The 26,604-nt window shown below is 52.6% G+C and overlaps 1 protein-coding gene across 1 annotated transcript in view; it reads left to right on the top strand.

The window, feature by feature from the left end:
• KCTD16 (potassium channel tetramerization domain containing 16) overlaps positions 1-26,093 on the top strand; it is a 65,141-nt gene extending 39,048 nt beyond the window's left edge. The window contains 1 exon segment of the mRNA XM_086621646.1: positions 25,642-26,093. Coding sequence (XP_086477772.1) covers positions 25,642-26,093 — 452 coding nt within the window.
• The last annotated feature ends 511 nt before the right edge of the window (positions 26,094-26,604 follow it).

Here is a 26,604-nt window from a genome sequence, read left to right as displayed (position 1 = left end):
GTGGCTGCTTGGCTTATTCCTCACTTAGGATCAAAACCTCTCTGAATCTTGGGGATGCCTAAAATGCAGGTTTCGTGACTCGTGCTTTCCAGCAGGACAACTTGGATCCTGAATCCAGGCACTGACGACCCTCGGTTTGGAATTTGGCAGTGGGCGCCGGGTCACGTTTACTCGTACAACAAGGCGACTGAGCAGAGACAGAACTAACTGTAATTCTTCACATAAGAAGACTTGGCAAAAAAAAAGACATGTCAAAATTGAAGGCACTTTGTATTTCCCCCCAGAAATGTTCCTTGATTTTAAAAATAAAATAGTTCCCTTCTTGCCTTGCTTCTGAACGCATGACCCTCTTGCAAGGCGAGTCACAGCACCGTTTTGTTTCTAATTGCAGGGAAAATTCCTCTTTCTGATTCACACTCTGGTACTTGCTAGGCTTTGTGCAATTGTTCCTTTCACGACACTCCTGGCACAATCAGTATATTGAACGAGCAGAGAAATTTATGACAGCAAATTGCAATACAGATGAGCTGCATAATGTGGTTGGGAGGATGATTCTGCACTCGGTGTTCAGCTGCAGTCTCAGGCACTGGCAGAGGAACAACTTCTGATGTCCATCGTGGTGACCACCAAAACTGCAGCTGTACAGTTGTGCTGCAGAAGAGGAGTCTTCAACAAGCAAGGGTGTGAGAAACAGATCGCTGGTTGTCTTGGGTTGCATTCAAAATTTTCATTTGAAAAAGAAAAACGTTTTCATGAATGATCTTCTTTATCATTTGCACTTTTCCTCAGGCTGCTGGAGCAAAGCTCTAAACCATGCTATGGGTGCAACTTGGTTGCCAGAAAAGTAGACCTAAACCCAAAGCTTCTCTGAAGTGAACAAGAATATTAATTAAAGTGTGTAATTGTGGAGCTCCCTTAGAAAGTCATGACAGGATGCGTAATTGTTTCTCTGTGATTCTTGTTAATCAAGAAGAGAGCCAAAGGAACGATGTGTCAATCACAGAGGTGAAGATTTTTGAGGACGTAATGATTGACAAGGACCCGAATGTCACTGAGTATCACTGGGAGTTTTACACGCAACAGTCTTCTGTGCCTTTGAAAATCTGCCTGAAATGGAAAAACCATGAATCCTTTCTAAGTCTGGGCGAGGAGGAAGGGATAGTCATTTGTATGCCGTAATTGCGTGGAGGTTTAGTAATAGGGAGGATTTGAGCTTCTATCTGGGCACCTGCAAATCTTGAATTCCTGCCATGGCTGCTGGTTTGCTGAAATGAAAAATGTGTGCCAGAGAGCTTGGCTGGGAACAGTTTTACCTTCACTGATGTAAGCGATCCTCTGGCTGGTTCAATCAGAACATCTCCTTGATGGAGCTGCAGATCGTTGTTCAGCAGAGGACCTGGAATAAAAAGTACTTTTTTTTTTTTTTTTTAACTGCTCTTTTAGGTGCATGTGATCCAGCGCTTTCTATGCCCCCGGAAGGTGCAGGATTAACCTGAAGGACCTGCACCTAGTTTTTAAGATTTAAAAGGCTTTATAATTATTTTTTAGGAAAAATTGTCTCCACGAGAGCAGCTGGAGCTGGAGCTGAACCTCTAAGCTGATAGAGCAAGCCTCCTGGTGGGTCCCCCAGCCTGCTTGGGGTTGGGGCTTTGGTGGCCTTTGGGACTGCCCAGGGAGCAGAGGCTGGGGAGCAGGATCAGCCCCTCGGAGCCATTCTTCCCTCCAAGGGACCAAGAGCTGCAAAACAAATCGTCTGACTCGGCTCTGTAGCAGCTTCTGGTTTCTGTGCAGGGCGGTAGATCCTCTCCTGGGTAATCTGAGGCTCTCCTTATCTCTCAGTTCTCTCATCCCAGTTCTACTTCTGGTTTGAAATGCATTTGTTGAGCAAGCAGTAAATCTGTCATTCCAGCAAGTGCTTAATTGAGCTATTCAGTCCTGAGGAGTCTGTTTCCTTTCAGAAGATAAATAAATACCATCTACCAACGTATTTCTTCTTCCTCCCTCCCTCCCTTCCTCCATTCATTCTTTTTTTTTCAAACTAAACATTTCTAGGCAGTGGTATTCTTCCTTCATGCTGTGTGCCTTGTGGGACACGCATAGGGTGGCAGCAGCTGTGACTCCCTGGGCAGAGCTGCTGCATCCCAGCACAGGGTGGGAGCAGTGGGATGGCTCCAGCAGCTCCCGGGGCCGCTGCTCAGCTCCACTGGGGATTGCTCCAGGTGGCCTGAATTGGAGCAGCCCTGGGCATTATCTGAGGATAACGTGAAGAAACACGAGAGTGGACATATAAATATGTGTGTTCTGTGCTGGTTGTGTTCATCTCAGTCACAGCCTGAAATCAAGGCCAAGGTCATCAAATAAGGCAAGTTTCTGCAGGAGTCAGCTCGTGGGGTGCCATGGACCTCGCTCAGAATTGTCCTTTCCGGGCACGTCATGGCATGCTCTCCCAACGCCCGCGGCTGTGTGATGCTGAGCTCTGCGAGGATGCAGGTGCTGGGGCTCCGGGGCAGCTCTCCCCATGCACACAGGCGCGGAGCCAACGGAGCTCTTCAGCTCTGACCTGGAAGCTGCCAACAGCCCTTTAAAGAAAAAAAAGAAAAGCAGATTTTTCTTCTCTTGCTGGTCATTAGATCAATAGGGATCTTATTGACTAGTTATTGGAAGAGGCAGCCGTGCACCAAGGAGGTGCCCTGCCGCCCCGTGCGCTGCCCCTGGTTCCCAGCGAGCAGGAGGAGCAGCTCGGCCCCGCTGGAGCTCGGAGCGGCTCCGGCAGCAGGATGGCTGCTTCTGCAGCCATAATTCCTGCAAAGTCCTCCCGCTGCCCGAGGAGCCACGGAGGCGAGGGATGCAGGGTGCGAGGCTGCGGCCGGGGATGTCCTGTTGTAGCTGGGTCTTTGCTCCGAGGGTGACCTGCAGAGAGGTGAGAGCTGCTGGGACCGGGCAGGACAGTGGGTCCGTCTGGGCCCCCCGGGTGCAGGGGGGGCTCTGCTACCCGCAGGGACGGGCCATGCATGGTGACCCGGGTGCTGCCCGTGCAGTGATCTGTGGTGTTAGGCTAATGGGAGAACAACGCTGTTTGCTTTTACAATCATTTTCAGCGTCAAATATTTTACTGTTAATTTGAGCACACAAGGCTTTCTTTAATGCTGTTTAGGGCTTTGAAGTCAAATTGCAGTTTCATCAGTTGCATGATAAATCACTTAATGGAAGTTCCCAGATGTTTTAAAATTAAGTTTATATTTTCCTACAAGAACGTCAGGCTCGTTGCTGTGATGGGAGCTGGAGGATCTCTCACAGTTTACTAGAAATTTACACTTCTCTCTCGGCAGCTCAAAGCCCAGCTCCTGCGTTCTGGGCTTTTCGGGGAGGCTCAGCACGGTCTTGCCCGAGCTGCGTGCGGTGCCTGCGGAAGCACGGAGTGGTCCTTGGGAGCTGCTCCTGGAGATGGGACGCTCCCAGCTCAGACCACAACTGAGCTCAATTTCAAAGCAGCATAGACTGCTACTGAGGGGCCCGGACCCACTGGCAGGGTATTTTTTTTTTGCTGTGATGAGGAACCTCTTCCTTGACCCCTCTGATGTGAATGTGGCTGGAATCTCCTATTCCTGCAGGATGATGTTACCTAGGCCATTCCGTTGTGTTCTGAGGAGTCACTGGGGTGATTTTAGAAACGTATTTGATCATTATAGTGTGAACCGGAGAGAGGAAAGTCTTGCTCCCAGTGAAAATCTTCCACCCACCACCAAAATGTTTTAAGCAGGAGGTTCCATGCGAGGGCTGACAGCCACTGCCGAGCAAGCGGCGTGCTCCTGGCGTGAGCTGCACTCCCTAAAAACCCCGCAGCCTCGTGCCACTGCGTCCCCCTCCTCGTACAGAGGCTGGAAGATGTGGGAGACAAACACCTTTCACCACTTCTACGTGTACCTGTTCATTGCTTTCATTTCCCCTTGTTTTTTGGGTGTATGTGGGTGCAGAGATGGAGGTTGGTGGGGGCTCTCGCAGTAGGCGCAGAGCAGGAGGGTCCTGGGTGCACTGGGGGAGCTGGTGCTGGTGGCTTTGCCATGGCACGTGTGGCCTTGCCGTGGCACACAGCCTTGCCAGGATTCCTGCAGACTCTGCTTCATGCATTGGGGTGTTTCCATCAGCTCCAGTGCTCTCTTCGGCGCTTTCGTAACAGTTCCAGCGAAGCCATCAATTTTTAAAGAGGCTGCAGCCGCTCGTTTGCAGAGCTCCCTGGGCGCAGCAGCAGCGTTTGGCCAAGCGGGCCCTGCATATAAAACTTCTGCTGGGCCCTCCTCCTATTCCCTTCCTAGGGATGGATTTGACTGGTATTATGCGTATCCTGAAATGAGGATACCAGAAAACGTGTTTTAGACCAATAACCATATCATAAATATGTATTTGCACTAGAGTGGACAAATATATCTACTGAGGGATTTTTTTTTTTTTTTCTCAAACAAAATAAATTCCCAGGATAAATTATTCAATGATTAATATTTGACCAGTTGCAATGTGTGCAGAGCTATCTTAATGTGTTTGTAGGCCAAAAGTGACTCGGTAATACATGGCGTTTGTGTAATATTTTTACAGCCGTTAAATATTAAGGGCCTGTCGGTCATGTGCACTGCGGCCCCATAAATCATTTTGGCTCCGTAAAGGGGCCTTGAAGCGTAAGTAAATTACATTGCTGCTTATTTTATGGCCCTCGTATGCAGTAAGAGAGGCATAAAAAGGCTTAATGTGCAAATGAGAGTCTGACTGCACTGGTTGGAGTTGTGAAGCTTTCCGGTGGTGAGCGGGGGTCTGGCCGGAGGCGACGTGTGCCATGGCAGAGCAGCTCCCTGCCCTGCCCCACGGGTCGCAGGGTCCCGGGGTTCCCCCCGCCGGCTGTCCCCCCCCAGCCCCAGCCCTGCCAGGCACTCACTGCCCGCCACAGGGTGACCCCAGTCCCGGCGCTGTGCTGGGAGGACGGGGTAGCCCCGGGGCTGCTCTGGCAGTGGCGAGAGGACAACTCATCTGCTGGTTGTCAAACTATGTCTTAAAAACGAGTAAAACTCGGCGTGGTTTTAGGGTCGGGACGTGGTTAGCCTGTGCTCCCGACAGCCCTTTCGCCCCCTCCCTGAGGAGCAGAACAGCCTCCAACAGCCAGACATTCCCCCCGCAGCTGCGCTTCCGTAACAAGAGAGCCCCTGCTGCTGCTTTGCAGTTTTTCGAAGCGGTGCCGGGAGACCGGTTACACGGCGCTGTCCCCAATCTCCCAGCTCCAGAGGGCCGTTCCGGAAGGGCCTGGCTGATGCTGTAAGGCAGGAGCCCAAAGAGGATTGACTGGAGCGGTGCAGTGGGTCCCGAGGAAGGCGCTCCCTGGCACCCCGATGGCTGCGGGCTGTTACGGACGGTGCTGCGCGACAAGCCTGTGCTCACGCCGCTTCTCTGGGTTCCTGCTCAGAGGACCAGTGGTGGGACAGGACTCGGCAGGACCTGGATGAGGTCTTCATGCTTCATCTGCCCTCTCTGCGGTCCCAAGGGCGGGTACCAGCGGAGGAGCAGAGCACGTCCCGGCCGTGCATGTCGCTGCTTTTGCCTGTCTCCAGCCCAGGGCTGGCACGGGGAGACCTCTGCCCTGGGGAACGCCACGTCCCATCTGCTCCCTCTGTCCCTCCACGTTGCAGCTAAACCACTGGGGGTGAGGGGACTCAGTCCCTTTGCACCGAAGCCCCACCTTACCGAGGTTGAATATCCATAACAAAACTTGTGCGTCTTTCCTGGATACGAGTAATGTTTGTTTTAATTTCATTTTTCACTTAATATGTAAGCGAAATCCCTTCAATTCAATCAAATACGGAGGCTGGTGAAGAGAAAACTTTCAGCCAAGATGTCACTGTGATATCATAACTAGTGCAACTGGCTTTTGGGTTGGTGATGGCGATGAGACAGACCTTTAGCTGTAAATTATTCATGTAAAGGACTAATACAGCAAACGTTACAGAGCTGTGCCAAAATACTGCTTGGTTGTTTGTTGTGCTTGACTGCAATAGAGACAAATGATTCCTTTGTCTTAGGCAGTATTTGGTGATACGCTGATCTTCAACTAATGCTTATCATAGCACAAACGCAAGTACCCATGAAATGAAATTTCGCTGTATTAATTAAATATTTTGTGTTAGAGATTAATCTCCCATGTTGAATAGGAGTTTGTTTTATTTTTTGAAAGCAATAGGCTGAACTTCGAGAGTGTGAAATGCAATGTTAAGCCCCAGAGAGTGCATAAATCCTGCTAACCCGTGCACCCAGCCGCAGGCGTCCCGCACCCGGAGCTGCCGACGTTCCGGGTGTAAACGTGCGCTTCCGCCTGGCCGAAAGCCGCTGAGCTGCTCCCTCCTTGCTGCGAAGGAGCCGGCCGTACCCGCTGCCCCCGGACCCCGATGGGTCAAAGCCTCGGCTCCCCGCACAGGGCTGCTGCTGCTCCCGGTATCCCAGTCCTGGGACCACCGTGGCTGCACTGGGACCCCAGCCTGCACCTCCCACCCAGCGCAAGCCTTGCCCGGGGCTGTCGGCCGGGTGTGAGCTGTGCGTGTGGCGCACCGGGGTGCGTGTGCGTTATTCTGCGTTAATTCAGCTCTAACAGCTCCCGTTAGAAATTACTCCCTGGATTTGCAGTTTCTTCTAAAGGCTGCAGAGCAAAGCTGTCAGGAGCGTCAGCTCCCCCAGGATGCAGGAGAGATGCCTTTGGCCGGGTTCATGCCTGCCTGACAGCGGCTTCGCGAGGGTGCAAAGCCACCAGAGACGGGTGAGGATGGAGCAGCCTGCCACAGTGGTGGCAGGGCCCAAGAGCTCACAAGGAAGATAAGAACAGCGTAAGCAGTAGCTTTTCTTACATGGTAATGTATTGAGTTCAAGCTGAAACATTTAGACTCCGTAAATTATAGTTTGGGCCTTTTTGTTCAATTTAACGATCATATTTCTATTTGTCTGCACCACTTAAAAGCTGGATTCACCGCTTACTTAATCCTATTTTTGGCTGAGCAGCGATGCTGAAATGAGGCTGGTGCAAAGCAGTGGGGCCAGAGCCTGCGCAGGCGCTGGGGCCGAGGGGCCCACCGGCAAGCTGCCCTTCCCACTGGGGCTGAGGGAGCCCACTGGCAAGCTCCTCATCCCACCGGCAAGCTCCCCATCCCACTGGCAAGCTCCCCATCCCACCGGCAAGCTCCCCATCCCACTGGCAAGCTCCCGGACCCGCTGCCGTGCCAGCGCTCCCGTTGGCTCCCAGCCCCGCTGGGATAGCTCAGGGTACCAGGTCTGGTTCTCCTGGCTGATCAATAAATAAAGACCACAAAACACTGAAACAAGCCTGTTGAACAGCAGGCCATGCGTGCATTTAGGCTGCAATTTATCTTTCCTGAGCAATGCAACCAGGTTGCAGCATTGGGGTTTCACCAGATAAAGCTGAAATAAAGCGACAGGAAAGACTGGAGCAGCCAGTCCCTGGGTCAGCGTCAGTGACTGGTGTGGCACAGAATGATTCTCAAAACCCGGCTCTGAACGAGCCCCTTATGTCTGGGAATTAGGATGAGAAGAAGAGCTGAGGGAGATTTTTTAAACCATGGGCTGCCGAGGTATGTGGGGAAAAGAGAGAACAGGCTTGGGGAGGCAGAGGGGAGCTGGTTCCAGGACCCGTGCTGGCACCGAGCCTCCCGCAGCGCAGGGACGCAGCCGGCCACCCCAGCAGCGAGCTTCGGGGAGGTGGAGCGGGACGTGGGCCACCCTGGCGAGGGTGTCTGAGGCTGAGCTGGGTCCTGCAGCCCTTCATGTGCAGGATGAGGCCCTCCTCCTCCTCCTCTCCACCCTGTACCGAGTCCCTCCCTGCCAGGGAAAGCCCCTCTGCCGCGTTTGGGTCGGTCTGTCTGTCAGGACATTGGGGTGGACGGATCTTCATGGTGTTCCGTGTTTTCTCGCGCTGCTGAGCTGCATCGTGTGTTAATAAGCTTCTTACTGACCGAATCGCTTTGTTTCCGTAGCTGATTTGAAGGCAAAAGGGCCCCAGAGGGTGCAGGAGGGAAGGGAGAAAGGAAACGTCTCCAGTAATTAGGGTGATTACAGCAGCTGAACGCTCTGCTTTGCTAAATCTGCCCTGTTTTCTCAGGAGACTTTTCCTATGCAATCTCCTGCACGGCTTCCGTTGAACGGTTCCCGGTGCGGAGCAGGGCTGGGGCATCCCGTTCCCTATGCGATGGCCTCGCCGTGGGGAGTGACAAAGGCACAGCTCTGACTTCCAGGCCTCAGCCCGTCCCCTCTGGCAGTGGCAGAGCTGGGCACAGGGGCTTCTTAGCCCCAGGCCAGGGTCCCCCTCGCCCTCTGCCAACCCCAGTGGGCAGCGGGCAAGTGCCAATCGTGTCCAGAGGGACCTGGCAGGAAGGACGCAGTTGACTTCTTCATCGTCATATCTGCTAAAGTACTTTCCATCTGAACCAAAGGATGACAACTGAAGGCACAGCTTTAATCGAGGGGCAGTTTTGTAGGTGCTTTTTGTTTTGCTGGCACGAGCCGCACGTGGCACTCCCGATGGTGTTTATTCCCAGCCCACTTGTCAAATTAATGCTGTTGTGCCGATAGCGAAACAACCGGCTGCGCCCTGCGTGAGTAACTGGGTGACATTTCCAGGCACCAAAAACAGGTGAAATGATTTTTCAGTGCCAGAACTAAATATGTGAAAATAAATGTAAAAACACCCATAACGTGCCTGTTTTATTCTGAATCTGTCAGGTACGCGTGGGAAAGTATGTTTTAGTCCAATATCAAATATTTGGAAAACATTACAAGGTGTTTGCTGGAACTCCAACTGAAATAGCTCGTCTATTGTGGCAGCTGTAAGGCACAATGTCATATCTGCTGAAATAATTGTGTTGCTCATTTATCGCTTCGTCTAAGCGGTTACGTGTGTTCTGGTATTTCAGAAAGCCTTTGTATACATGGGCATGGCGATCCCTCAGCCAGGATCTGTCCCCACCAGTACGAGGGTCCTGCTGGAGGCACTGGTTCTTCACCATCCCAACACCCTGTTGTCTTGCAGGATCATAGAATCACAGAATGGTTTGGGTTGGAAGGGACCTCAAAGATCATCCAGTTCCAACCCCACTGCCATGGGCAGGGACAGCCTCCACTACACCAGGTTGCCCAAAGCCTCATCCAACCTGGCCTTGAACACTTCCAGGGATAGGGCAGCCACAGCTTCTCTGGGCAACCTGTTCCAGTGCCTCACCACCCTCAGAGGGAAGAATTTCTTCCTTATATCCAATCTAAATCTCCCCTCTTTCAGTTTAAAGCCATTGCCCCGTGTCCTATCACTACACACCCTTGTCCAAAGCCCCTCTCCAGCTTTCTTGTAGCCCCTTTAGGTACTGGAAGCTGCTGGAAAGTCTCCCCGGAGCCTTCTCTTCTCCAGGCTGAACAGCCCCAACTCTCTCAGCCTGTCTCCATAGCAGAGGTGCTCCAGCCCTCGGATCATCTTCGTGGCCTCCTCTGGACGTGCTCCAACATCTCCATGTCCTATGGGAAGGTTTCCCTGAGTTCTGCTGCAGATCCCATTTCTCCCTGAGTCGTGCCCTGTTGGCGTGTTGGTGGGTGGGACCAGTCTGGGTCCCTGCTCAGATCCAAGACCAGCTGGGCTGGACTGGGTCTGCCTTGGCTGCTGCTGTATTGAGGGCTGTTTCATGGACTGGTGTGGAAGAGGTGTCTGTAATTGCTGATTTCCGATGCCTGCTGGAAGCGCTGTGTTCAGTCGCTCCAGAAGTGCATTACAAGGACTTCTGATCAAACCTAAAACGAGTAACAGAAATCAAGAAAACACAAATTGTACGTCCAGTTACTCCTCGGCTCCCACAGTTCCCGCAGCGCCAACTGCTCTTCCAGGGCGTCTCCGAAGCCTCCCTCCCATCGCGTTAACGCGACGGTGGTGAACCTGGATGTCGTGTGTTCCTGTCTGTCCTGTTTCCTGCAGGTGGTTTCCTCTGCGACATCCATAGGTCACCCTGTGCAAACAGACCAGTCACCCAAGCGGCCGCAGCCAGGCTGCTGCCACCCACAACCTGCTCCTGCTCCGTCGCCAACCCAAGAGGTGCTGCCTTGAGGAGTGATTACTAAAGCAGCCTGGGAAGCCTGACATACCGATGCTGACACCAACTCTATAGATACTGGGTTTTCCCTCCGTAGGTTTCTTTAGGCTCAGGCTGCCTTCTCAGCCTGCCTGACTGGATCTTGGATGGCTGAGAGATGTAGTGACTTCTAAAGGAATGAAGTGTCTATGAGGTAAAGAGTACAAAAGTACATCACTACGATACAGCCGCAGCCACTGCGCTCCTTGGGAAACTTTTGCAGTCAGTAGAACCACTCACGCTATTTCCAGAGGGATTAGGATCAAGTCTTTACATAGCTGAGAGCTTACGTAAATTTTCAGCAGTTCTTCTAGGTCAAAGGACAGTTAGTCCAATTTTTCCACGTTTGACATGTTTTCACATCACAGCGTGTAGAAAAATCCTTCCATTGTTATTATTTGGATACGATCTGTAGTGCTCTGAGATTTCCTGTGAATATGTTTTTCGTCCACAGAGGTACTGGACTCATAATTTTTGAGATTTTCTGCATTCATATGGAGAAGTTATATGGAATTTAATAATGCTGATAGCAGTAGAGTCTCTGTAAATGACACTAAAACCCTACAGAGTTTAATAGGAGCCACTAACACCTCTAAAGACTTTTTGCATCCTCCTGTAGAAATATATGGAAGACAATATCTAATAATGTGTTAGATTCGACAGAAAAAAAACCCGCAACATTTTATTCTTCTGTAAATGCAGGACAGAGCTGTGTATTAGTTAACCAAAGCCAGTTTATCTTCCCCAAACTGATCCAACCCAGTGTGCCCACCTCAAAAAAATCAAATTATCCTCCAGGCCCATTCAGTAAAACCCTGCAGAACCTGGTAGGAAACCCTCTCCGTGGGCAGGTGTGCAGCTGACGGTGCTGAGTACCAGCGGTGTCACTGCCTCGGGATTTGTCGGTGGCTCCTGCGGCTGCGGGTGGCAAAGGGTGCCACGTCCCTGCTGCCTCCCTTTGTGCCCATCTCCCCATCGCTTTCAGTAGGAGATTTCTCTGGTTCGGTGTGTTCCAGTGCATCCCTCCATCCCCCAGGCATGGGTGCTGTGTTCTGTTCAGTTTTCCATCTCTAAATGTCACTCCCTCCAGATTTCACTTGGATTTACTCCCACGGAGCAGGTTGACAAATGTTACTGATTCATCTTCTGGAATGACTCGTCCGGAGGCCACGTCCCCTCCTGCACCGTTGCCTCCCCTGGAGCCAGAAGTGATGGGGCACGTTGGGCATCCGTTGGTTTCCACCTTTATTTTTCATACATTGCAAAACCAGAAGTAGTCGGTGTTTCGTTCACGCTGATGCTGTGTGCTGGAGCGCTCCAGTGCCCTACACGGAGACCTGCCAGGCGCCGGGACTTGAGCCCAGCGCGGTGCCAGCCGTCCCACCAGGCTGCTGCCGCGGCTCCGCACCCCGCACCCCCTCCAGGCCCTCTGCTTGGCAGGAGAGAAAAGCTCGGGATCTCGGAGCAATTAGGACCGCCCAGGCACGGATAATCTTAATGATCTTGAAGCTGGTGCTAAAAATGTTTGGAATAAACTGCTGGCTTTTTAAAAGCGGTATCCGGAGGGTCTCCCACTGCATGTGTTTATTTGATGCAAAAGTGCTTTGGTCTTGATGCTAAAACTGATAAACCAAACCATTCGTTTCTTAAAGTTCAATTCAGCACTTAGTGGACAGAAAATAAACCAGGCTAAGCCACAGCAACGTCAGCAGCAGGATACGGGATTTAAGGCAAAGCCCGCTGTGGCTGGGAGTGTTTCTCTCACGTGAACCAGATTTATCTCTATAGAGCAGGAGGCTCTTTTGTGAGGTTCAGACAGGAAAAAAAATGAAAACTTCCAGAGAGTGTCTTAAATAGCTCATAAAAACCAAACATCTGCCCCCATGGAGTGGGATATCTGATGCTCCCAGAAGTGCAGCAGCCCCGATGCAGAGCTCCGGCACAGCCCATGCCCTGGCTGTGGGTTCAGGCTGCGGGTTCGGGCTGTGGGTTCGGACTGTGGGTTCGGACTACCCTCCACTGTCCTGGCAGCAGCTGCCTTGCTCATGCTCCAAATAATTAACAAAGAGCAGCCCTGCAGGCCCCCCCTTGCCCATCAGCCCCTCATTTCTGGTTTTCTTGATAACTGCAGCATTTACCTCGATGCAGCTGAACCACGCGGGTGGGGAGCCAGAGCCGGAGCCGGAGCTGGAGCTGGTGGCACTGGGCAGCAGGATGGGCTCGGGGCGGGCACTGAGCCCCGGCAGCCACACCAGCCCCTGAAGCACGGCTCCCAGCTCCTGGCTCCTGGCCCACCACCGCCATCCAGTGCCGCCAGCGCCGTGCACCGCGGGTTCCAGAAGCCGTGTGTGACAAACGAGGGTCGGTCCGATGCTGTTGAAAAGGCGCTGCCGCGGCAAAGAGCGTGAGTTGTGTGTTGTTGGTGCCGTTGTCAGAGTGACACACCACGCGCGGAGCGGTGGAGGAGCAGGAACACGCTGCAGGCGCTGTGGCACGTCCTGAGTCAACTGCAACGTGAACTCCCAGTAACAGGGACGTAATTTGCGACTTCGCTCGGGGCACATCCTTGCGATGCAGGAACGGTGCCTGGTGCCAACCGCTGAGAACCACCCAACGTGCAGCCTGTCTGGCCAAGGGGTGCCAGGCACGGGGCAGCTCCTGGCTGCGCGGCTGCTGTCCCCGCGTGGGGTACGCGTGGCTGTTTTGTGCAACACCAAACTGTAAGTGAAAGACATTAGCTTGTTTGAAACAAGTTCAGGATAAGAAAGAAACCATATCATGGCAATTGGGAGATTAGTAGTGGCTTTAAACAGGGAAGAAGAACGTGGTTTCCAAAGTCATTGTTTTCAACACGCAACTTTTTCAGTTGGGTCTCTTCGCAGGAGAACCGTTCCTGGCTGCTTACCTGGTCCTTACCCTCTCACTGCCGCCTGGTCCAGGTGCACGAGCCATGGTTCATCTCACTCCATAATAACGGCATTCGTCACGTCACTGTTCCCCATCCCGAAAGCAGCTGTTCCACTCAGCTCTGCCAGTGCCAGTGCCAGCCAGGCTTGGGGGTGAACACTGAGGCCCCTCAGCCAGCCTGGCCCTCCAAGGATGCACAGCGTGGCTGTAGTAACTAACCTTTAGTAACCTTGATTGTAAATTCAAAGAATCTCTCCTGTCCCCCCTTCAACTGAGTCATTTCAGTTGTATAACAGCTCACTGCCTATTATTACAGTTTAATTATTAATTTATGGCATCATAAACCTCCATGCTGCCTACGTGTAAAGTGAAGGAAAAGGACTAGTAAAAAAAGAGACGAGAAGTTGGTAACCCCAAGGAAAAGGAAAACTGGACTGTAGAGTCCGGAGGGAAACCTGACCGAGAAGCCCCTGTAAACAGTTGATGGGAAGGGTGGCTTTTGGGAACAGCACTGGAGTAGAGACGAAGAGGCAATGGGAGGATACTCCAGGAACAGCAAATCACTTGATGCTGAGAGTAAAACGTGAGAGAGAAGAAACTGGAGCAACAGAGAGACTGCGAGAATGGAACAAATGAGAGGCGAAAGGGGATGAATTTATCCATGTGATGATGGCAAGCATAATTGTCCACAGAAGCCTCTGCTGGGATCCAAGGAGATATAGATGTATATGTAGTATATATTTATATATGAGGACTGGGTGGAAATGAAAGGGAAGAGAGTATGTGATTAAATAATGAGGTGAAAAAAGTTCAGCATGGGTCTTTTAAAAGGAGACCGGAGTTTGCTCGGCTGTAAGCCTGACCAAATGCAATGAAAAGACAGCAGAACTGTGGATGGATTTAAAAAAAAATCTTCCTGCTTGGTTGAAGCCAGCGCTGTGAGCAGGAACTCCTCGTTTAAGAATTAGTTATCTCTTTGCCTGGGGATTTTTCTGCTTGACATCATGAAATAGCTTGTCAGGCCGGTGCGTGTCTGACGCGGGTGCTGAGTGACAGCCTCGCCGTCTTGGAGCGCGCGGGTTTTACTCCGGAAAGCCTCTTCCTCCGGGAGTGCCATCCCTGCTGGATTTGCTGGCTCCGCTGCTTCTGCAGCATCCCGCCTGTTGCTGAGCGCCGAGCAGTTCTTTAGGCCGTTTGGTTTTTGTGTCGGAACAGCTCCGTGGGGATCTGGGGGCCTTTGTGGGAAAGGCGGTGCGGCTAAAGACACGAACCAACCCGCTCTGCTGCCCGGTAAACCGATTCCGAACGGTTCGTCCTTTCCCCGTGAGCGTATGCACGCGTTGGTAAAACAGTCCGTGGGAAGCCTGAGTGTGGAATTCCAGGCGGGGGCTTTGGGCAGGGCTTTGGGAGCACACGGCTTTGGGAGCACACGGTTTTGGGAGCACACGGCTTTGAGAACACGTGGCTTCGGGAACACATGGCTTCGGGAGCACACGGCTTCGGGAGCACACGGCTTTGGGAGCACACGGCTTCGGGAACACATGGCTTCGGGAGCACACGGCTTTGGGAGCACATGGCTTTGGGAGCACATGGCTTTGGGAATGCACGGCTTTGGGAGCACACGGCTTTGGGAGCACATGGCTTTGGGAGCACACGGCTTTGGGAGCACATGGCTTTGGGAGCACACGGCTTTGGGAGCACACAGCTTTGGGAGCACACGGCTTTGGGAGCACGCAGCTTTGGGCTGTGCAGTTTCAGCTCTGGAGCGTCGCCATCATTAACCAGGAGCGTCTCCCGGCTCCCACGTCTTGTTTAATCTTCCCATTTGCCAACCACTAGTCAGTTAGTAACACGTTTGTTGCCTACGGCGGTTCCCAGAAATGTGCCGTTCTTGTGCCGGGCACGGGGAGGAAGGCTGTGCCCCTGGGGGTGCCCGCGTCCCTGCCGCCCAGCACTGGCCCCCTGCCCGCCCCGCATCCCGGTGGCCCTGCCTGCGTGTTGGCAGCTCTGGGGCTGCCGGGTCCTGTGCGAGCGATGCCATTGCAAACCTGTTAATTTAGGTGTACTTCAAGCTTTTCTTTTGTCTGCCTCTAAACCCAAATTCCCCAGTTCCTCTCTGGAGTCTGTGACGTGTCTTTGGACAACCCATTCCTATCACATACTAAAAAAAATGGGCTCCACTTTGCCTTCTGCCTTCTGCACTGTTTCTCTGTCGTTGCTGGGGTTTGAGGTGCAACGCTCTCTGGAGACATGAGCTCCCACAAATGAGACATCTGTGCCGTCGGGAAATCCCAGGGGTGAGCAATTGTATTTACTCGGTTACATCAGAGCTGCCGTTTTGGAAAGTTTTAGAGATGGAGCCCCAAGAAGTCACTGAGATTCCTCGTCTCAGTCCTTGTCTCTTACATTTTTCAATTTACAGCTCCTAGTTTTATCATACCTGCAACAGAAGCAGAAGCAAATCCGGAATCGGGCTCCTGTTACTCTTTTTTATTCTGTTTCCTGAGATTTCTTTGCACCGATGTCATTTGTGGTGGGGGTAAAGGGGAACACACAAATTATTCTACATTATGTTCAGAGTAATGACAAGTCTTAAAATAGCTCTCAATTAGCAATTGATTGCAATTAATTGGAACAACATAGGCTGACATGATAGCTTCATATCTCCAGAGCATTACTGAGTTCATGAGTTCTAATTTTCAAAAATGCAAAAACTCTGGCTCCCACATTACCGTAACCATCTGTCAGCACTTTATAACACATATCTCCAAGAAGCAGGAGGAACAGACACTTTGGCTTTGCTAATTCAAACAAGTGTCCAAAACAGGGCTTGAGTTTGAATGTAAACTGTGTTTTTTACATAGATGCATGCGACTATATATGTGGGGGGGTGGGGAGGGGATGGGGGGGTGGGGGGGGAAGGTCTAGCTTTGCTTTTAGGCATTAATGCTTTGGTGACACTCACCTGATTCTGAATTTCATTTCGTTCGCTGCTGAGCAGTCCGCAGTAACGCTCATGCCGGTGATTCTAAAATTAGGGCACTGAGAGGGAACGTGTTTTCCGATTATTCACACTAATCTGGTTTTACCTGTGTTTTAATTAACGGATGACTGCAGTTTCTTTCTTGATAACCATCAGGACTACATCAGGTTCAGTCCACGATCCGCCCGCACTGCTTCCCTGGTTTCTGGCTCTTGGAGTGAATGCCCTACCGGAGGTTTCCCGGACTGGCGGTGCCGGTCTCCGCTCGCGCCGTTAGCGCCAGGGCAGTGTTCCGGGAAGACAAGGAGAGCCCTCGCTCTGTAGCCCAGGCTGGTTTAATGCAATCCCACTTCACTTTCAAGTTCTCGAGCGTAAATTTAAACAGAAGGTAAAAGAAAAGATTGCATTAAGATAAGTTATTAATACTGCAATAATAGATCAAAAAAGATACAGAAAAGTCTTAAATTCAAGGGGGCAAAACTGGACTTGAAGAAGGAAGAAGGTGTTGGTAGTGGCAGCTATTAACTCTCTGTGCACCACACTTAAACGAGCTGGAGATGTTTGACTGAGGACAGGAAGAGCAAACACTACTGGTGGAAGAAGACTTCTGCCTCAGTTTTTCATATCAATGTAATTGTCCCAGAGGAAGATCTACTGAAATGCCACAGTCCTGATGGCCAAATATTGTTTCTAATCACAGTATTTGGAAAGGGGAGTACAAAGCAAGGAAGCCAGCAGCACTGAATTACTCCTTGAATTACTTCTTGGGTCAGAAATGCTGGACAGTCAGACCTCTTCAGCTCTTCCTACAAACCAGGCTACTCCTTTTACTTTTCTTCTCAGGCTAAATGCTTGCGAAACAGTCAGTGAAAAATATAGGTGAGAATTGGAAGAGTATTCCTTAGCTACGCTCTTGCTTTGCTCTGGCCAAAGATTTTACTTAGTGGATGAGATAAATCTGGGTCGCACAAGCCTGAATGATTTCTGCAGTGCCACCAGAGAAGGATTTCGTTAAGCAGACAGCTATGGTTAGGCTGATAAAGAGGTCTGAAAAAGGATTGATTTGAAAAGACCAGAAGCAGAAACAATTAAAAGTTGACAGATGACCTGAATTAACGATGGAGACATTTGCTGAGGTATCACCACACATCTTAGAATCATAGAATCATAGAATGGTTAGGGTTGGAAGGGACCTCAAAGATCTTCATAGTAGGAGACGGAACGGAGTTTTCCTGAACGTGGAAATAGCTCACTCGAGGGTGGCACGTGCTGAACCGCAGGGTCTCCCTCCTGCCACCCGCCCACCTCCCTTTAGAAGCCACCCGGGCTTCGTCAGAGCCTGCCCAGAGCAGTGCCCAGAGCGTCCCTCTGGGCTGAGTCTCCCCCACTGCTTTGCCGATCGGAGGGTGCGGAGCGGCGCGGCCACCGCATGCCGTGGGCAGGACCTGGTGCACGGGTAAGGCCAGGCTGGTGCCGTGCCACACCGTCTGCTCGCGCGGGTGGGTGACACCTGGAGCTGCAGAGTGCTCCCAGGACCAGTGTGCTGCTTCAGACGAGCGCTGAGCAGCCCAGGTTCAGGCTGTCTGCGGGCGAGTCCCCCAGCACGGGGCGCTCCAGGTGGAGTGGAAGGTATTTATTGCACAGCAAAGTGATGCCCAAAAGAATAAATTGGCCACAGAGGTGGTTTTCCTCTGCTAAAGAGGCTTTTGTTGCAGAGTGCGCGGCTCGGGGTGCCTCACAGCTTTCTGACAGTCTGACAGCGTCGATGGCCACGGCTGACCAGTTTCTCTAAATGGTTTCTCTTTCTTACCGTACTGCTGCTCACACTTTTCCTTCTCTTTCCACTCAGTATTTTAACTTCATCGCTTGTTATTTTGAGAAAGATCCGTATACAAACATTTCGGCTCATTTAATGTGCCTTCTGGTATTTTAACACCAGGGCTCATATTTTCTCCACCATTTGGGGAACTTATTTTTATTTTCAAACAAATCTGATGCTCTTACAGAAGTTCATTTCCAGAATTGAGTGTTTTAGGAAAGATCACAGGAGTGCTGATAAAATGACAAAGTACTGGAAGACTCCCGATAAAAGTGTGTGTGCTGGCTCTGGACCGACGGAAATTCTCTTGCACGAATCGCAGACCTCCCAGACACAGAGATCATGGGCAGGCATTTCTGGTTTTTACACTGGATGGGCAAGTTCAGGAAATTTTAATGGAAAAAACGTTTAAATAGAAAATTTAAATTAGTAGAATGGACTAGGGAGAGACCAGGTATGTGCGGAGAGCAGCTCCAGTCCTGGCCACGGCAGCACCCAGGTGTTCCAGCTGCTCCCAGAGGGTAAAATAAAATATTGTATTAACTTCCCACCTGTGCCTGGCAGCCACCCTTACCCCTTCCCCTCCTCCCCCTTCGCTGCTGCCTGTGGACAGACGGGAGAGTTCAAACCAATAACACTGCTGGCAAGTCCTTCCCCAGTTTTGTTTGCTTGCAGAAATTTTACTCAAGATACTTGATCCTAAATGCAAATAAATCTACCACATGTCCGTCCTGCTGCCAGCGCTGATCCCGGAGCCAATTACTCGCGTGGCATTCGTCATTGTTCCTGAGCTTTACCTTGGTAATTTTATTTAGACAGGGGCATTTTCTGCTGATAAATCTAGCTCGATTACCAAGTCAGAATGTATTTATTAAAACACCAATTAGACCTTGGTCTCTCATCAATCACAACACCTTTAATTCATACATGGATGCAAAAACTGTTTGAGGCGCCGTGCATGCATCAACGAGTGATCTAAATCAAATTGGCACTTTACCGGCGTTGCCTTATCTTCAGACCTGGAGGCAGTCCATTTTTTTTATTTACCATATGAATCACGTGTGATGTTCTGCAAAAGCTTCAACACTTCAGTTTTTGGTGTTGGAAGGAGAACGCTCGCTTCACAAGGTTGGAAGCAGAGGTGAGCGTGGAGGCGAGGGCACTGGCTCCACCAGCACTCCAGCACTGGGATGATGGGACCCCGTGGGACAGAGGTGCCAGGGAGCTGGCCAGGGGGTGGGGCCTGCCCTGTTCCCACCTGCCAATGGTCCTGGGTGCCTGGGCAGTGGTGTTAATTACTGCTCAAATGGGGATCAGCTGCTGCAATTAGCCCCAGCAGAAGAGATAAAAGTGTGGAAAAAGCCAGCAAAAAGTGAGAAGAGTTGAGAGGTCAAGTTCATGGGGACAAGGAAGAAGAGCAATGTGAAATAGAAATAGAAAACACAAACCCAGCAATGAAACTCTAAAGGAGAAGAAGCAGTGAGAAGAATAAAAGGTGAAAGGACAACATAAATGGGCAAGTTTGGATTGAGAACAGCAGGAGAGGAAAGTGGCTCAAATGAGGATGGTCACAGACGGAGAGGCTGGTAGAGCCCACGGATGTACAGGTAATGGATGTCTGGATACTGGAAACGTCTCTGTTTGCTTTCAAAGGCGGGCAGTGTGTGCCCGCAGGGCGCTGCCCGAAGCCCTTGTCCGTTCCCAGCCGTGTCCCCTGGAAGCTGCCATGGGGCCGGTGCGGTGCCCGTCCCAGGAGCAGCTGCTGATGGAGCTGCATGGCCCCATCGTCCTTCGTGGGGATTTCCCGTTCGCTGCTGGCAGCGTGTTTGTTGTGAAAGGGGGAGAGGAGAAGAGAAGAACTGGATGGCTGATGGTTTGCGTGTCAATTATACATCAGAGGCTTTACTGCTTCTTCAGAAGCTTCTAATAATAATAATTATAATTAGGGCACTGGGAGAGAAATGTGCTGAGATCAGGGAGAAAAGTAGGAAAGCCAGGCCAGAATTAATTAGCCCCTTTTATCCAAGAATCTCAAAGCATTTAGCCATTAATTAATGAATTCTGCAGTTAAAGCAGTGTGATGCTCAGTTTGCCGCTGGGACGGTGGCCGCTCTCGGGGCTCAGCACCCGTCCTTGCTCAGCCCTGGGGTGCTGCCGCTGCAGGTGCCTTCCTCCCGTTTCAAAACACAGAGGAATATTTATTTTTTTTCTGTCAGCTCTGGCTTTCGTCCTGACAGCACCCAAAAGCGGGGGGAGAGGCGAGCTGGCCCCGCACAGCAGCACAACCGGGTGGGTTTACAGTGCCGGGAGCTGCGCCGAGCCGGGCACTGCGCTCCCAAAGCCGATGGCTGCCCAGGCTGGCTCAGGGCTCTCTGCTGACCCGGCCCCAAGCTCAATGGAATCTCCCACCTGAGCCACTTAGGTTATCCCTGGGACTCCAGCAAAAATGTTTATTGCATGAGAAAACGGTGCCCAAATGAATAAATTGGCCCTGGCAGCAGTTTTCCTCTAATAAAAAGGCTTCGGATGTGCAGTGCCAGGGAGCGACCCGGCTTGCAGGGTTTGCTCTCTCCTGGCCTTCCAGGTATGTTTTGGCTTTTGATATGGGATTTAGTAAGAGGTGTGACTGTTCTGGGATTCAGAGATGCTCCCACGCCGGGCACCACACCGTCTGCGTGTGCCGTGGCAGCGCCCGGCCGTGCCGTGGGGCAGTTGGAACTGCCCTGGCAGGGAGCAGGCGGGAGGGTCTCCAAGGGCTGGGCGTCCCCTCCGGCGCTGCCAGCACCCTTCCCACCCCCGGGGAGCCATGTCCTGCAGGACGGCCCAGAGCGGCTGCCGCGAGCCCCGGTGCAGGCGGTGGCAGCCTCGCAGGGGTGCTGGCATGGGGGCTCGAGGCTGAAAGGCACCAACAGAAGGAGCATCTCCCTCCATGGGGTCACTCGCGGGTTCCTGGGGCTCACAGCTGCCTTTGGATTTCGGTTTTCAGATGGGTTTTGGTGAGTCTGCCCTGGGCCCCCCCCGGCACCCTCTGGCTCCCGGGAGGTGACAGAACTGATGCCCTGAGCCCACGTTCGCTGTGGGGGGAGCGGAGGGTGCCGCAGCCCGGGCCGGAGTCAGAACTGGGCGAAGGGAGTTTGGGAAGCAGGAGATGAGGCGCTTTTCGTTGTGCCCCGCACCGACGCGGAGCTCACCTTGCTTGGTGCGAGATCGGGTGTTCCACAGCACTGTTCCAGCTAAAGCTCCGACTCATAGCACGGTAATTACTTTGATCCTGGTTGGCACAGATGTATTTTTCATGTATTATTGCTTAATACTGGAACCTTTCTTTTTTTTCTTCCTCTGGTATCTGAAGATAGCTTCATGAAAATTATTTTTTTTTTCCCCTACTTCATTAAATCCTAAAGGGCAATTCAATTTTCTCCATAGCTTTCCCTCTCTCTTTAGATTTTCTTAATGTACCACTCTGGCCAGCCTGGTGTGTTGTTCTCGTAATGATTATATCAAGCTCTTTTCAGCATAAAACTTAGGCTCGTTTTGTAGCTAAAGGTAAAAGTCCGTGCCTGGCAGTGCCAGCTGCCCACCCCAGGGCTCTGGCCGCACGATGCTGGGTGGGTTTTGAGGCCGTGTTTGTGCATACAGGCTTCCCCCCCCTTTAATCGTATCCAAAATGTAGTTGTCAAAAAGAAACGTGTCCACCTTTGCGCCTTCTTTTCCTGCCGAGCTCTCGCCTCTCCGGGGGCTGTTTGGGGGTCTCTGCCTGGATCCGTGGTGGAGGTGTTCTGCCTCCCAGAGCGTCACCACTGGGCACCGGCTCTCCTGCCAAGCCCGGTCCCAGGGAACGCCGGTGTCGGTGTTCCAGGGAACCTGGGAACCTCTCCAAACCCTGCAGCTCTTTCCAGCACCCAGATCTCAGCGGATTTTTGCCGTTCTGCCTCATGAACAGATGCATTTCTGCCTCCCGGCTCACCGTGCTACGCCCATCATTGGTGAATATTCATTAAGTGAAATTAGCATCTATTAGATCTTAATTAACTTATAAAAAGCTTGTTTTGTGGTAATGAAGTATATACTCTAGATGTGCCTGATGGCAGCTGATGGGTCCCCCTGCCCACGAGGCCATCCCCGAGCAGCATCCGGCCCCTCCAGTGGGGATGTGGGGGCTGGACCCCTTCTTCTTCCCCATAGCTATGAAGGTGCGAGGAGGTGTCGGCAACGTAAGCGCGTGCCAGATGTTAGCTCCCGTTTGCAAAACTTCATTAGATGATTGTAGCACTGTCCTGCACCGCTGCAGGGGCCCGACATTTGTTCGGGGTCCGGGCTGTTTGGGCACTTCAGGTCCCTGTTGGAGTTTTGTCCTTTGATTTGGGCTTCATGGGTTGTCCTGCTCCTCTGGGATGTGGATGGGCTTTAGCTGAACGTCCCTATGAATTGCTGAGAAACTGTTAGGGAGGCTCCGAGAACTGCCGTGCTCAGAGCCGGGGCGGAATGCAGGAGGGCCCGCTGATGGGAACAGACCTGAGCAGTGACCTTTTCCCTCTCGACTCATTTTTCATCATTTTTCAGACTTCATTTGGTCCGGCGTGGGGTGGGGAGCAGCCACGGCAGTGGGAGTGCCTCATCCCAGTGTGGAGCGGGCGAACCCCAGTGCTGTGCCGGCAGCTCGGCCGCGCCGGGGAGGGAGCCCGGGCTCCGGAGGAGGGAAGACACGTCGTAAGGAGCTGGTGGCAGGAGCAGTGCCCTCAGTGTGTTTCCCCTGTTTAGGATTCACTGTCATCCTTAAATGCACACGAGCAGCAGGGGAAAATGATGCAATTTGCAGGTGAGGAAAGAAAAAGCGATTACAGGCGAGTGCAGAGCAAACAGCAAGGCTCAGCGCGGATCTGCTGTGCCGGAGGCACTCCCTGCCCTCCCAGCAGCTCCGAGTTTCCATAGGGCCGGCCAGAAACCCCCTCTCCGTTCCCTTCCACCTGATGAATTTTGCCTTTCAAGCGCTGGAGCAGAGAGTTCTGTGCTGGGGAAGGGCCGAGCTCCGGAGCAGCCCCTGGGTGGGAGCTGCCGTGCAGGAAAACCCTCGGCGAGCTCCAACGTCGGCTGCACCGCGGAGCCGCACGTCGTGTGTTCAGGAGCACGTGTGATCAGGGCTTCACGAAGGCTCAGTCCATAATGCCTTTGTCAAAGCCCGGCAAATTGTAAAAAATTTCAATTTAGCCATTATTGACTTTTTTCAGACAAGATACAGAACAGATCTTGAAGCGAGTCTATAAATTAAATTTAGCCACACAGCTCACAGACTGAAAGGCTCCTTTGTCAATGACAAGGAAGAGGAAGGAAGAGATGAAAAGGGGCTTCCTGACTTTTGTTTTTCCACCTGTTTCTGTAATTTCTATGTGTTGTGTTCATGGGTGTGAAAAAGATGGAGAAACGGGAGAGCAGGGCAGTGACCGCCAGCAGCGCCGCTTTTTGCCAGTTTGCTGCCATGAGCTCGCAGCTCCCGTTCCTCCAGCGCCTGCTCCCGGGGCTGTGACGGCATCAGCAGCATTTTTCCTTTTATTTTTTTTCTTTTTTCCTCCATTTTTTTGATGGGGACCTGTTTCTGGAGCGGTGGCAGCAAACGGTCGCCTCGGACGCCGGCGCGACCGCAATCCCAGCACCACGCGTCGTCCGTCGCTGCTGCGAAAGCCACCGGGCCGATGCTGCAGCTCTGACCCCGCTGTCCCCCCCGCTCCCTTCTCCTGCCGCTCCCACCGCTGTGAGAAACGCTGCAGGCACCGGGGTGTGGTACCAGCCCAGGGCCCCCAGTTTCCCAGCACGGGTGGGGGCAGTGGCTGTTGCTGGTCCGAAGCTGCTGAGCTAAATTACGCTTCTCTTGACCTGTTACCAGTCTGCGTGAGCTGGAAATGGTAATTACATTTTAGTGGGAAGATGGACGCTTCCAAATGGCATTTAAATCCATGATTATTGCAGTGGTTTGGGCAGGGAGCAGTTGTTGTCAACACCAGCTCTTCCCTTTGTCGTGGATTACTGCCTTTGGGCAGGTCTCCAGCTGAAACGTGCGCTCCATGAATCAGGAAATCAATTAAGTGCTGTTCCGGGGTTCCCATCACCGGTGGGTTGTGCAAATGAAGGACCACGTTGCCCAAAAGCCTCTGTTTGGGCCATGACCAAGTCACAGAGAGGTTCCTGCAGGAGCGAGGTGACTTGTCTGCGGGGGCTGGGCTCCAGGCAGGCTGGGGGTGCAGGGGTGGGCGCTGTCAGCTCCGGCTGCACCATCTCACAGCCAGGGCTGCCCGTGCTGTGGAGCCTCAGGCTGGAGAAGTGAGGGGTGCTACAGGTGTCAACCGTGGAGAAGACAACTTCCCATCGCTGTTCCCTGGAGGCACCTTCTGGTACCCCGTTCTGCATATAAAAAGTGGCTGTATATGCCCTTTTTGTTGCTGGGGAGATGTTCATTGATATCAGTAGCCAATGGCCACCGTGACACCTCTGTGGAACGGTGCCATGGCTGTGCAGGAGCCGTCGGCTCATCTGTCCATGCTGGTTACAGTGGGCTGTTGTGGGGCAGAGCCCCTGGCAGGGTGTTTGCCCGTGCTGGTTCGTTATGTGCAGTTGCTAATGAGGGACCAGACTCTGCCGTTGTGCGTGATTGCGCGAAGAAGATCCTCGCAGAATCCCCGGGTCTTTGGTTTTTAACTGAACGTGGCAAACAGGGAAAAAGCGAGATAGGTTGGATTTAGCAGCGTATTTGGCACTGTCCTTCCAAAGGCAGAAGGACCCTCAGGCTGGGAGGGCTGGGCAGGATTTGAGCACTCCGGGGTTCCCAGGTGGGACCCGTCGGTCGCTGCAGCCAGCTCAGGGATGGCCTCGCTCCGCACACCAGCACGGACAGACCCTTCCCACACCAACAGGTCCCATTCTTTGCTACCCAGCCCTGATGTGGTTCGGTGCACGCCAGAGGAGATCGGCACCCACACCAGCTGCCGGACCCTCTGTGTTCTGCAGAGGCAGTGGCTGGGTGGGAGGGGGCAGCAGGCGGTGCCGGGTCCTGCCTCCTGGGCGCTGCCCTCCTCCGCAGCCAAAAATTCATCATTTCTTTGTTTATTTTGAACCAGTAACCTTGGCCTTGGCCCCATAACCACAGTTCACACCTGTGAGTTTATTGGATTCAAAGGAACCCCACATTTGGGTAAAACGTGGAGGAACGGAGGGGGAATGACAAAATCCGAAGTCCTTGTTCTGTTTTTTCTCTGTCTTTCCTCAGGCACAATTTCTCTGGGCTTCACCAGGATTTTGTCTTAAGGGAGAAAAAGCCCCGTGTGATCTGCTCGGAGTCGGGCCGTGGGTTGGTGGGCAGACGTGGTGGCAGCAAATTGTCACCAGCCTGAAAAGAATCAGGGCCCCTGAGGCGGTGGTCGCTCACTCCGGTGAACACCGGACGGGACGGATCCTCGCGTGACTGTGTCTCACCGAGGATCTCGGGAAACTTTCAGACGTGCCTTGGGTCTCCAGGGGAGCTGCGGGGACCTGAGCAACGCGTGCGAGTGGGGCGGGTGACGGGGCTCCAGTGGCAATGGAAATCAGCTCCCTCTTGAGACAGGGTGCAGGTCGTGGTGATGGTTTGTGGTGACATTCGGGAAACCCCGAGCGGTTCCATGCTGGCTGCCTCCCTGCTCCCGCAGTCCTCGGCTGGCGGCGGTGAGCCTGGCAGAGGGGGAGCAGCCCGTGCCGGGGCGCGCGGCGGGCTCGGAGCTGTCGGTAACCCCGGGCGCTCTCTGTTCCTCTTGCAGGTGAGCCCTCCCGCTGGTCCTCGTCCCACTGCGACTGCTGCTGCAAGAACGGCAAAGGCGACAAGGAGGGGGAGAGCGGCACGTCGTGCAACGAGCTGTCGACGTCGAGCTGCGACAGCCAGTCGGAGGCCAGCTCCCCCCAGGAGACCGTCATCTGCGGCCCCGTCACCCGCCAGCCCAACATCCAGACTCTGGACCGGCCGGCCAAGAAGGGGCCGGTGCAGCTGCTGCAGCAGTCCGAGATCCGCAGGAAGAGCGACCTGCTCCGGACTCTCACCTCCGGCTCCCGGGAGTCCAACTCCAGCAAGAAAAAAGCAGTGAAGGAGAAGCTCTCCATTGAGGAGGAGCTAGAAAAATGTATCCAGGATTTCCTCAAAATCAAGATCCCAGACAGGTTTCCGGAAAGGAAGCATCCCTGGCAATCCGAACTGCTGCGGAAGTACCACCTATAGGCTCGGGGCGGGGAAGCACACGACCTTATTGCCGTTAGGGCAAGATTCCAAGTGGTACAAAAATAATTCCCAATAATAATTATTTGTTAGGTCACAGGAAAGAAAAGAAAAATCCATCTCCGTAGTACTGCCTAACTTGCCTCTTTCACCTTAACGTTTATAGTCCTAGGGTAACGATGTTTTTCCAGTCGTGGAAGCACAATGACAAACGCTTTTATTTGTCAGCTCCGAGTCTTGCACAAGCTGAATTCCCGAAGGGCACAACCCCACGGACAGGAGAGCTGCTCACGCGCGGTGCGGCCGAGGCTGGTGGCAACGCGGGCGGGAGCGGGCAGTGGCCGGGGGCCGCGGGTCCTCTGGCCACCTTGTCCTGCGTCTGTTTGGAGGGATGAGCACAGCTCAGAGAAACGAGCTTGGCCCTGGCGGTTTACCTTAAGCATGTGTGTATATATATGTGCATATATATATGTGTATATATATCTCTGTGTATATATATATGTATATATATATC

This window comes from Tauraco erythrolophus, chromosome 16, assembly GCF_009769465.1.
Source record: "Tauraco erythrolophus isolate bTauEry1 chromosome 16, bTauEry1.pri, whole genome shotgun sequence".
Lineage (NCBI taxonomy): Eukaryota > Metazoa > Chordata > Aves > Musophagiformes > Musophagidae > Tauraco > Tauraco erythrolophus.
This window is presented reverse-complemented; position numbering and strand designations above follow the sequence as displayed.